Source organism: Suillus subaureus (genome assembly GCF_016647635.1).
Source record: "Suillus subaureus strain MN1 chromosome Unknown BJ212scaffold_63, whole genome shotgun sequence".
NCBI classification, from domain to species: Eukaryota; Fungi; Basidiomycota; class Agaricomycetes; order Boletales; family Suillaceae; genus Suillus; species Suillus subaureus.
Window position 1 is genome coordinate 105,236 of NW_024538619.1, and position 12,352 is coordinate 117,587.

The following is a 12,352-nucleotide window of genomic DNA, read 5'->3' on the forward strand; positions in this document are numbered from 1 at the left end:
CTTTCTTACTGTTCTCTTATGGGGCTCAAGACCTTTTGTACTCGGGCAGGGGTCACCACTAGTGCCGACATCTCAATCCGTCGAAAATATAAATGGCGACCCACCTGACCATGAGTGCGTAAACATCTTAGCATTTTTTCATTACGCCAGAAGGTTCAATCGCGTTCACAAATGTGCCTATTCCTCTTTCTGCACACTGTCTACGTTACAATTCCACGACCATATCGCATTTAGCGCTGAGCTGTATGGCACCCGTCAATGCTAGGAATTTTTTGCAAGGCTATCTTCCAACTGAAATAAAAACGACTCTTCCATTCCATCAGGTTTTGTTATCGCCTTATCCGCCCCATCATCTTTATATCTGGCAAGACCATATTGTAATGCACTAGGAGCCTGTGACGTTTCCCAGACCAGGAAGCCTGGGAACATCCGCTAAACGTCGAATTCCGGCCGAAACTTTACCTAGGATGGGTTGTGCGAGAGATCACGTCCAAAGACATTTAGTTCTAGTGTTGCTAGAAACAATCGACAGGCGATAGAAGCTAGCAGCAGAACCCGCGGTAATACATGCTTTACTACCCTGCTCACGATGCCCTATTCTGTAGCGGAGTACATGGCGATTTGGCATCAGTAGGTCTTCCCTCAGTCTCCGGGTCGGAACCAGACGTTATGAACCTCACGTCAGAACTCCTCGGAGCTTGGAGGGAAAGTGCTCGATAGAGGACGTGTGCAACATGCACACGACATAATCAAGGGGCTCGCATTGCGCCATCGACACAGTTACCCGGTTTTAAGAAAATATTCACGTTCGTATACCGCATACCTCATGAATGATAACAATAGCGAAAGGGGCTAACTACTGCGCCACTGATGCAATAATCCGATTTCGAGGAAGATATTCACGTTCGTATAAACAGCGGAAAAGGCTAACACTGCGCCAGTGGCGCAATAACCGGATTCCGAGAGACAACTCACGTTTGTATGCCGATCGACTGCATCCGTTCATTCCAATCCTTTCGTTCTTTGCTCTTTCTTTGCTCCTGTGCAAATAGGTAAGGAAAAAGCTTCTCACTGTTCTGTCTGTCCTAGCAGGTGCGATAACCAGTGGGTTACAATGTGCTTATATGCTTTGCCTGATTTCCTATTCCCTGTGTCTCTTTACTCCCTAGCTGTTGTAATCTCGTCGGAGGAGTGACACCTGCAATACTGGTAGAATGGTGAGTATTTTTATTTGTCCAGTCCGCCTACATGTCTCGCAGAAATTGCTATCTGATCTATCCAGCTGGATTTTCTTCTGGACACCGGCGATCGGATTTCAGTAAAGCCCGGCACGTCGACTGTGGCAACTTTCTCAGAGTGGTTTTGGTTTGCGAGTGTACCACGCAGGCACTTGCAAATCAAAACCACTCAGAAAGTACTGGTCAATCGTGATATTACACACGCTTGACATGTAGCCAGTTATAAATAACCCACAAGCTTCAGGTTGCCAAACTATCCAACTACACTCTCACCTTGCGCGGATCTGGTGACAGCTATGACGCCTTTGGAGTTGGATCGTGTGGACGTCGCCCGGCTTTGAGTTGGAGTACGGCAAAGCGCTGCCTTCTTGCTATTCTCTTATGGGGGCGGTGGACCTTTTATACTCAAGAGGGCTGCTAATACCGACGTCTCGATTTGTCGAAAATGAAATGGCGGCCCATCTGACCATCCATGAGCACCGCATCTGAAGCTTCACGAAAGTGGCACCTACTGCCTTTTCTGCACGCACTACCATTCCACGGTGATATCACTTCATCGTAGGGCCAAGAACATTATGGAATCCATCAATACCAGGAGTCCTTTGTAGGCAATCAGTCTTCCGCCTGAAACAACAGTGAGTCATTCATTGCATCAGGTTATATCATTGCCTTATTCACCCCGTCGTCATTTTTATATCTGGTAAGACCAAAGTGAATTCGCCTTGGAATACACAGGAAATGGCATTCATTAACAACTAGCCTGTGATGGCTTCAAGGCCGAAAAATCTGCAAATATCCTGTAGACTTTAAGTCTCGACCGAGGTTTCTGAATCTGACCAAGGCTAGATTTACTTGCGAGAGTGATATTGCCCGAAAGAATCGACAATATTAATCTAGCAGTAGGACCCGCGGTAGTCGATGCTTTGTTGCGTCCCCGTTGACAATTTCCTATCCTGTAGCGGCGCACACGGAGCCAGTCCTGGCTCCCATTTGGCAACAGAAGGGCCTCTCTTAGTCTTTGGGTCGGATGTCAATGCTCCTTGAAATTTGGAGAGAAGATGCAAGATGTACGTCCTCTGCACTTTTTCTTTGAAATCCGATGTCAGCTCGAGAACATGTGCGCACAGGTTATGCATCAACGTCCGAGCACAGAGCCTTGTTGCTAATGTTGTTGGAAGAACTCAGGTGCAGGGGTGCGGCGGAACCGTTTCAGGGCATCCGAGACTCGTCGAGATATAATTTAGATATGATAGCAATAGAGCACGAAAACCGACTGTTGACTCCCTATAGAAGAGAGATGCTGGCTATGGAAGACGCCCACTGAATCACTAATTGATCGACGACAATTTCGAGCGAGTTGTGAACAGCTCAAATTGGTACTACTGAACATAGAATCATGTTACATAATGTGGCGATTAGGCGCTCGAATCCATGGCCGTAACTACTACTAAACCATCCTATCGCTGTACAAATACAACCGCTCCCCTGCGCCAATCAGCGCGCGTACTTTTCATAGGAAAGACAGGCAACACCGCTAATTCAAATATTTGTTCCTTGACCTGATTCGACTGTTCCACAACCTGCTTCCGGAAGTTCTACCGCCATCCCCATCCAGGGATGCGAAGCTTCAAACCTGGATGAATATATTGATTACCCCTGGAGTAAGGAACAACATATACGTGTAACCTAGCAAACGCAAGGCTGCTCCGGTGTGTCGTGTCATCCTGAACATTGGGGTCAAACTTATATAAATCATGAAATTAGCCTTTTTATTGATGCTAATATTCCCTTCCGCATTGGTGATGATGAGTTTTTCCACAAGTTCGTCGATGTCATCCGTCCGTCGTATCGTATATCATCCCGTAGCATGTTATTTTGCCATCTGCTCGGCAGAGAAGATTTCTCAGGCTCTTGAAGCATCCTTTGCGTGGGCGCCTCCGCTCTCAGGCTCAACCGAGCCTCGTAATGCAGATTGACTTGCTTGTACAATGTCCGGAGAGTATCTCGCCTGACAACGTTGCCGCTGAATTTGCAACTTTCGGAGTGTTAAAAAGGACTGAAGAAGTTGAGAGGCCATCGACGAAGTTGAAGTGTTCGAGTTGACTTTGGTGAGTTAGATTAGGTCGCGGGGGATAATTTGACTTTCAGTTAATTTCGCGTCGTTCTGTGGGTGTGATGTGAATTATCTCACTTTCCCGGCGCTAAAAATGCAGATTCGGACTTTCCTTTTGGAATTGCTTTGCGAGTAAACTCAGTGCTCACCTTCAACGTCGTGACTTCACGCAGAGTTTGGGCAGGTTGCTGGTGACGTGTGATTCGACTGGAGTTTGTGGCACAGTGACGTCTCCCTCAGACCCTCGCCGCTCCGAATCCACGTCGAATCTGTTGGGGGCCATAGATATCATTGAATTGCCCAGAAGTCGTTCGTGCGCTGGATGTAATTTGACGTTACTCCATTAAAGGGTTTACCAAGTTAGTGCAGTGCTGGCTGGCACCTGAGACTATCCGGGTTTGTCATCCACCTCATGAATCAGTCAGTGGCAGTACTATGCTAGTGAGCTTTTGTTGTGTCCATTTTTGTCCAATGATTGAGACGTATTTTATATAGGACGGTGCTTGCTAGTCTAGTGGGACTCCCGGTGTCCCCGTCGCATCTCTTACTAGTCAGCTTGCAGCGCTGAACGTTTGAATGTTCGGACACTGAAGGGAGCTTTACCTCAGTGCTAGTGCCCATGTAGTACTGTCCTGTCCCATGCAATCGGCAGCCCCCAGAAGTCGGCACTTTCACAAAACTCGTATTTCCAGCCACTTAAACACAAAATTCTCAACATAGATATCATTCTTTCTCTAATACAACTCACTACGAGGTCGAACAGATACGATTGAAGCAGAATTGAGTGAGATGGTTGAAAGTGCCAAAGTCACGCAGAAAATGTCACCTGCCGATGTGTGCCGTGACGGAGTTTCAATATTGCACACACCAGTGCCGACTGGTGCTGTGCTGCTGGTCATGGGGCTGGTCCGCCTTCGCAAATCCATCAGCGGGAGACGAGGAAAGCTGCGAGCTTCATCAGACCCTACATATGAGTCGCGCATTCAAGCTGCAATTCAGGGAATTGCAAATGGGCTATATAAATCTGTTGCAGCTGCTGCAAAGGAGCAAAATGTGAGTTGTCATTCGTCATGTGATTATTTACTCAACTGGTCTAGGTATTGCATCAGACACTGAGTGATCGATGCTTGGGAGTCCATAAGTCTTGTCAGCATGCTCATGAGGGTCAGCAATTGTTATCTGCTGCACAGGAGGAAACTGTTGTTGACTGGTGTAAATTGGTGTCTGCATCTGCAACTCCTATCCACCTGGTGAAGTTGCGTGCATGTGTTAAAGAAATAACTGGTTGACTCCTGTCACGAAAATGGCACAATCGGTTCATTTGTCGTCATTCATCCCTCTGTGTATCTCGACCAAGTGGACTGGATCCAAAGCGTGCTCAAAATTTCAACAAGGATACCATTGGGGAGTTCTTTGAGATGCAGAAGAAGCTTGATGATGACTATAATAAAATTCCACCAGAGCATCATTGGAATATGGACGAGAAAGGGAATCAGATGGGTGGGGGGAGGAAAAATGCTGGCATGAAATTTATTTTTTCTGTGGAAGATTCAGATTGTTATCAGGTCCATAGTGATAATCTAGAGCTTGTAACCATTCTTGAGTGTGTCTCTGCTGCTGGCGCTAAGATGCTGCCATGGTTTGTTCTTTCAGAAGGTCCACCCCCAGATATTTGAGACCTAAAAGATAAAGTGGGCGGGTAAGCAAGCTATATAAGTATAGTATTATGCTCTACTAACATTGTGATCACCTTGGACAGTGTTTCTTTCTCGCCGACAAGATGGACGGACCATGAGATAGCAGATTATTGGTTCAGGAAACACTTTGTTCCTACAGCAGAGAAATATCGTGTTGATCCTGAGAAGCCAATTGTTCTGACCATTGACGGTCATAGTTCACATGAACAAAGAGCTATTCAAAGGGCGGCTTACAATAATGGTGTCATAGTTCATGCCTTTCCATCAAAAACCACACACAAAATCCAACCATTGGATGTGGGCGTATTTTCATCTGTCTAGCATGCTTGGACCAAACATTGTGACAAGCACCTTGCTGATGGGGTTGAAATTGATCGCTATAATTTTATTCATGAATATATGGCCATTCACCATGTTATCACGCCAGAACTCATCCAGAAAGCATTTAAAAGAACCAGTATCTATCCTCTTGATCTGTCAGTCTTCACGGACAAGGATTTTGCACCAAGCTTGGTTTATTCAACTGCTGCCACACATCTTCCTCCATCATATCCTGCTGACATCCCTTCTTCTCCAATGACGGCTCCTTCTGATATTGACGAGGTTGAAAACTTGATGAGGCTGGACGGCAGTGAAGAAGAAGATTCAGAAGAGGACAGCAATTTTTTTCCAATGGTGGTTGATGAACATGACTCAGATTCTGAGAGTTCCGACTCAGAGTCAGAGTTGGAGGAAGAAGGCCCAGAGACGCAAGACACACAGCCCCCCCATAACCCCCATAACAATGCCCACGTCAACACCCACATCACTCGCTCAACATCACAACTGTCAGCCCCCATCCCACATCCAGTTATCCCCACATACGATCAGGCGATGGCATTGACAAAGGAGGAGCTTTGGTATGAGCTCCAGCACATGTATGGGCAGAATGGGGCATTGGTCCAGACAACCCAGATACTGACTGCCCAGCTCGATGCTACAAACGCACACTGTACGATGGCGCAGCGGGCATTGGCTCAATCTAGATTGGAGTTAGAGAATGTGAAGAAAAAGAAGCAGCCGAGGAAATCTGTCAAGTTACGGGCCCGTTTTGTGACCCACCCAGAGCTTGAGGAGGACTTCAACAAAGTGGAGGAGGAGCAGTGTGAAAAAGACAAGGCTGATGCAGAGAAACAGGCCAAGAAGAAGACAGAAGACGAAGTGTGCAATGCTCAGATCAACCATGATATCGAGTCGAAGACGTTTGATGTGCTCTCAACACTCCGGCGCAAGGACGATTTTATCACACTTGCTGGCGCTCTTAAGATTTCAAGAGATGGGACAGTCGAGGAACTCCAGACTATAATAAAAGAGTTTCTTGCTGATGCCACCAATCAACACTTTGCTGACAATCCACGTTTTGCCGCACTGTTCCAGACAGGAAAAACACGTTCAAAGAATCCAGCCACCGCATCACCAACAGAACAAGCCAGTACTAGTAGCGCTTTGCAGGACAATGGCGCTACCTCATCCAACACCTCCAGTAATCATTTTATCACCTTGCCCACACACTCTTTCAATTCGAATTATCCCCCACATTTTACCCACCAGCCATATTTTCATCAATTCTACACTAATCCAGCTCTCCGCACACCATCTTATTCTTCAACACATTACACTAATAATCCATCCAGCAGTCCCATCGCATCATCATCAAATTTACATAGACAACCTCAGTATCCACACAATGTACATGGTCTCCCTACACATCCCCCTCAATTTTACAACTACAGTACTAATCACGGTCACCCTCATACTTAGATTCTACTAGTAAATACTGTACTTGCTTGCTCATGCCGAATACTAACGACCTCCTTGCGCTCTTGCTTGACTGCCGAGCTGACTTTGAAACTGACCTATGTGACATGTCGTGACTTTCAGTGACATTTGCGTGACTGCCGACTTCTGGGGGCTGCCGATTGCATGGGACAGGACAGTATGACCGTAACTTATCAAGTTATTCGAACATTTAACATTTAAATTTATAATTAGTGACCTCACCCAATTGGACGCAAAACAAAAGTCGTGTTTGCCCTGTGATTCCCTTTGTCGTTGTGGTGCACCGATACCGGAGTCTTGACTTAGTAACTCCTTAACCTATCATATGCTCACGGGCCCGGGTACCGAGATTGCGCTCATCGATACATTCGGGCAATAACTTGAATGTATAGAAGACGCCACAAATAGCAAATGCGTCGCGTTGAGTGCCGCATATACGGCAAGGTCATTCTTGCCTGTCTATCAGCGTTCATTGCGGCTCCCAACGGAGACATCAGCGCTCAGTTCTAGTTTTCATCTACGATGACAAAAAACAAAGCGCGTGTTGAAGATGGCGAACTTTCATTACTTCTGAGGGAAACAAACCACGCGTGACGTCTTCCGGTTGTAACACGACCCGCCTTGATATAGGTGTTGCTTCCGGGCTTGTTCTCACTCTCGTCCTCGTGGCCTCTCCATCTTGAACAATAGCCGACATCAGAACAAGGTGCGGCTAAAAGATGACAAGCTCTGTTGAAACTTGGGTGGGAGCTCTTTATTGTGTGTATTGTCTAGCATTCAAGTGTGCACATGTATGCCAGGGAATACCCACATTGATAATGATGGCGCCCGACCGTGTGTCTTCGCAGTGGAGAAGTAGTGAAGAATTTGAGCAATTAACTGTTGATGAATTAATGCCGCTCGATGGTTTGGCGCGGGACGTCATTTCGCAGTCGCAAGCCCGCAATTATGATTGTGATGGTTATGCGCCGACAGAGGGATGAGGAGGGTTGCGTCAAGTATGAATGTGAGCCAGGTATGTACGTGCACTGAGAATTGGTGCTGTGAATACGTGAGTACCCCATCAGCTGGCGGGGTCAATATCAATGAAAAGTACTCAACATTTGGAGATATTTTCTTCTTCTCAGGATTGACCGGGACCGTTGGAGCGTGGATGGATGACACGAATTATTCAGTGTTCTGCTCGTAATAACAAATTCAATACAACACTTGGTCTAATCATATGGTCAAGTCAAAGACAAACGCAGGATGATGCGCCATTCACATCATTCTGAGCACCCTTGCACAGCAACGGTTTGCTCAGAATAAGGGAAATGGTCACATCCGCTATACGTGAGTTGGGAAATGCCCTCAAGTTGGAACGAAATCCATCCATAAATGGGACGCCAAGGGCAAGCACAGGGAACAAATGGCACCTGACCGAAGGTCAAGAGTCCAAAACGACTGCAATGGGACTCACGGCGTGAGAGTTCGAGGCCGATGTTGAGAATGTGGGTAGATTTCGTACCGACACGTCCAAGATTGACGGTAAGGTGAAATTAATTGCTACGATCGAGTGAATTGTCTCATACCACTTGCAAAACATACCGAATGACAATAGAGCCTTCCCTCACTTGCTATGCGCACCAGGGATCGCACGCACCGTGAGCCGCAATAATCGCACCGTACACGCAAGAGTGTGCGTGAGCTTTGGTACCTCGTCGCGCGCCGTTCTCAAAGACTCAAACCCACGGTTCAATATCATAGAGCTAGCTCTGGATAGAAGAAGGCAGAGCGTACTGTGACAAATATGATTATAGGCTCAAGATGGAAGAGATTATCTCAATAGACGGGGGGCAAGGAAGAGAGGATCAAAGATAGCTTAGAATTTTATGCTATCGATGGTGGCCAAAAGATGAAGGAAAATGCGGAGAGCCGTAATAAAGTCGAATTATGAGCCGGAAGATGACGGGACGGTATAGAAGGGGAAGAACAATCACACGATTTGCAATGTGGCAACAGCAGTTGAACGTCGAAGCCAAGGGTCTTGCAGGGTTCTGTAATAACAACAGAGCGCCTACGATAAGCAGACTGTGAAGCCTTGAAGATCATTGTAAAGCATTTGAATGTCTAGATGATCGAGTTAAAGAAGGGGCAGCTCGACAGGAATGCCTGGCGATGGTCACATGAGTATTGAAGCTTAGTCAGCGAATATTCCCCTATTGATAGTCCTTCAAATCGGAAGAACTAGTTACGCCCGGTTCACTCCAATTGAACCCAACATCCTCTCTCACAAACCACCATGTCCGTACAAGCTGTAGCACCTCCTTCGACACCTCTTGTGGTCTCGAAGCCCAAGAAGCAGCCCTACCCCTTCTACCTCGGTGGTCTTGCAGCAACAATTGCTGCTTCCATCACCCACCCTCTTGACCTTACCAAGGTCCGCCTTCAGGCGTCGGGTGACAAGGGTATGATAGATTCCATAAAGAAGACTGTCCGCACTGCCGGCGCCCGGGGACTTTTCGATGGTATCACTGGAACATGGATGCGCCAGATGAGCTACAGCTTGTGTCGCTTTTGGGCGTATGATGAGAGCAAGAAGCTCTTGGGAGCGACACCCCAAAGCCCTGCATGGGTTCTCGCCACAGCAGGTGTCATGGGTGAGTACGAAATCTTATATCGTACGATCGATATTATTGAGAACCGAGTTAGCTGGCTCCATCGCGGGTGTCGTGGGCAATCCCGGCGGTAAGTGTTGATGACATATATTGTGACCTCGTACGCTGAGCAGCGATTTTGCTTGATCAGAGGTCGTTATGGTGTGTGTCGTGCTCTACTACCTTGCCTTGTGCTCACATCTGCTCTCCATTACGTGACTATTCCAATATCGAACCATGATTTCCGCTCCCGCCCGGAACGTCCTCGCCCCCCTGTTATTCAAATCGCGCCATATTTATCAGGTCCGTCTGCAAGGAGACTTCGCAAAACCACCCGAAAAGCGGTTTAACTATAAGCACTGCTTTGACGCATTATTCAGAGTAAGTGTCATGCCTAGGTTTAGACGTGCCCTGTGCGGTTCCGTGTTTGTTGTTTCTTCATCTTGGTCATAAGTGTTCGTGTTAGTGTCGACTTTGTCCCAAGGACAGTATTATCGTGGGGCGTCACTGCGCGAGTTCAGATACACAAGGTCATACGAATTTGACCTGACCACGTAGCAGTGACGGGAGGATGGAAACGCGAAAGAGTGTATTCTGCCTCGCTTGCTCATCTTTATACTCCCATGCGCCGTTCTATCTCCTACCCTGCCTACTCCGCAATTTTCGTCACTCCTTGTGCAACCTTATGGTATTATTGTTGTGCCGAGCATCCACCCGCGCTCGCACGCTTGCTCATGTCAATCTTTCGCTTCTGATTTGTACGCGACGACCCTGCGCCATGGTATACAGAAAGCGCGCTGTATCGATGGCCAGGTCACAATGCATCACGGATGGGCACATGGATTTATGGGTTTATATGCCTCATTAGCTTTTCGACGTCATCAATTTGCTGATCCCTCGAAGGAGGCTGGCGAATACCAATTTGGAACCGCAGTGTGCAACTTATCAATAGAAGACCATGTTATGCTACTTCTTTCCTCTGCTTACCTTTGCATATCCACTTTCGTTCTGTTTTAGATTATCCCTGACATCCGATCGTGTTTATTCCGAGTCCGAGGTACTGACGTCATGATTGCAGATGGTCCGCGAGGAGGGCCCATCATCGCTTGCGCGAGGTGTGGGCCCAAATGTCTTCCGGAGCATCTTGATGAACTCCAGTCAACTGGCTTCGCAAGTCGCCCTCTCATCGCCTTACCCATGTCATGTCTAATGTGTATTCAGGTACGACTTCTTCAAGGCTGAGCTCCTGAAGACAAAATACTTCGATGACAACATCGCTTGTCATTTCACAGCCAGTTTCGCAGCAGTACGTTCCGCTTCTGCTTATTTCCTACAATTTCGCCTCAAATTCATTTTCAGGGAACGGTTGCAACAACCATTTGCTCACCCGCGGACGTGCTAAAAAGCCGTATTATGAACGCATCTGGGCCCGGATCAAGCGTGAGTCTCATTTCTTTGCGATTAATCGTCCACGTGTAACACTAAGACACTTAAAGTCAACGCTTGGAGTGATCCGCTCCTCTCTAGCGACTGAAGGCCCGATGTTCATGTTCAAAGGCTGGCTCCCCGCATGGTCGCGTCTCCAGCCCACCACAATCCTCATTTTCCTAACCCTCGAGCAACTGAAAAACTTGGTCGATTGGAAGCGTGGATCGTTGTAATGATCAAAATATCTGAATATGGATGTGGATTTGTTGCTTGGAGGGACCATGTGTGCGATACCACGCATAGATCTATCCTGGAGATATCATGGAGCGGAAGTACTGTCAGTTGTTGATCTTTGATTTTTCTGCGCTCGCTAGATTATATCATTGCATGGCTTTTTTCGCTACGCCGTGATTTTGTATTTTACCTTAGTTGCTTAACGCACTTTTGTGGAATTTGTCTTGTGTTGTTGGGAGATGGGGCCGTATTTAGTGTTATTGAGGTTGGGGTTTTTTGTTGTTGTTATCGTGGCTAGCATGACGATGAGAATTGGGTGATCAGTCGTGTTATAACGTTAGGTGGAGGTCGGAGGCCTCTGTCGATCAGAAGAATCATTTATGTCAGAGGGGGCTCAGGGGAGGCTACACTCAACCAGGAGAGAGATTAGTAAAACGGTATCAATCAAGTACCCACATTGTAGTAACTCTAACACTCATTAAGCCACCGGGCGAGCTCTCTCGTGCTCCTTATTGTCTACGTGTTCAAACGTTTGATTTTGATCTGTGGACCCACGTTGCTGCCTTATTTTCATGATCTGTGAATTAACCATTCTCCACTCGGGGTTGACTTGACGATACATAGGCTATGCAGATTTTCGTGTCCATGTCAACACCAATCCCCTGTGAGCTGTCGTCCTCTCGCGTAGTGTAGCCCTGCATCGAGGCACTTGCCACTCACTCTAGTCGTGTTCTCCTTCGGCCACTGGCTGGATCGGATCGGACACACCAGGAACATTTTGGTCGCGACCCTGCCGGATCTTTAGCAACTTCGACAGAATTCCAGACCACATGACGAACGGTCGTTAATCGGTTCCTCGGCAGTCCGCTTGAGAGGCTGGCATACATTTCCCACATCTCCCAGAAATGTCCGTAATATACTAGAAATGTACGAACATGCCAGAACTTGCTGTGGGTGATGAAACAGTCTTGGCGGTGACTTCGAGAAGCTCAAGCATCGATTCAGGGGTATCAATGCGGCCGACCGCAGGCGTAATAAAAAAGGAGTTGCTAGTCCAAGGTAAGTACAAACTGTCGCACGAATGGCGTATGTGGAGCAAGTAGTCTCCTTTGAGACTCGTGACCAGCCTGTCTAATGAAGCGAGTTTGTCACAAGTTTAGTCCCACCTAGGTAAACCAATGGCAGGAA

At 47.2% G+C, this 12,352-nt stretch overlaps 1 protein-coding gene across 1 annotated transcript; it reads left to right on the top strand.

The window, feature by feature from the left end:
• The first annotated feature begins 9,095 nt into the window (after positions 1–9,095).
• On the top strand, positions 9,096–11,655 carry BJ212DRAFT_1395130 (mitochondrial carrier domain-containing protein). The gene is made up of 8 exons (XM_041337167.1): positions 9,096–9,505; positions 9,558–9,593; positions 9,654–9,664; positions 9,806–9,883; positions 10,581–10,672; positions 10,724–10,808; positions 10,862–10,942; positions 10,999–11,655. The coding sequence occupies exons 1-8, from the start codon at positions 9,148–9,150 to the stop codon at positions 11,161–11,163; spliced, it is 906 nt and encodes a 301-aa protein (XP_041186740.1). The 5' UTR covers positions 9,096–9,147; the 3' UTR covers positions 11,164–11,655.
• Positions 11,656–12,352: the final 697 nt, after the last annotated feature.

Coding starts and splice junctions, on each gene's coding strand:
- BJ212DRAFT_1395130 (XM_041337167.1), top strand. CDS start 9,148: ATGTCCGTACAAGCTGTAGCACCTCCTTCGACACCTCTTGTGGTCTCG. Junction 9,884..10,580: donor GCTTTGACGCATTATTCAGA/GTAAGTGTCATG, acceptor TCATGATTGCAG/ATGGTCCGCGAGGAGGGCCC. Junction 10,943..10,998: donor CATCTGGGCCCGGATCAAGC/GTGAGTCTCATT, acceptor AGACACTTAAAG/TCAACGCTTGGAGTGATCCG.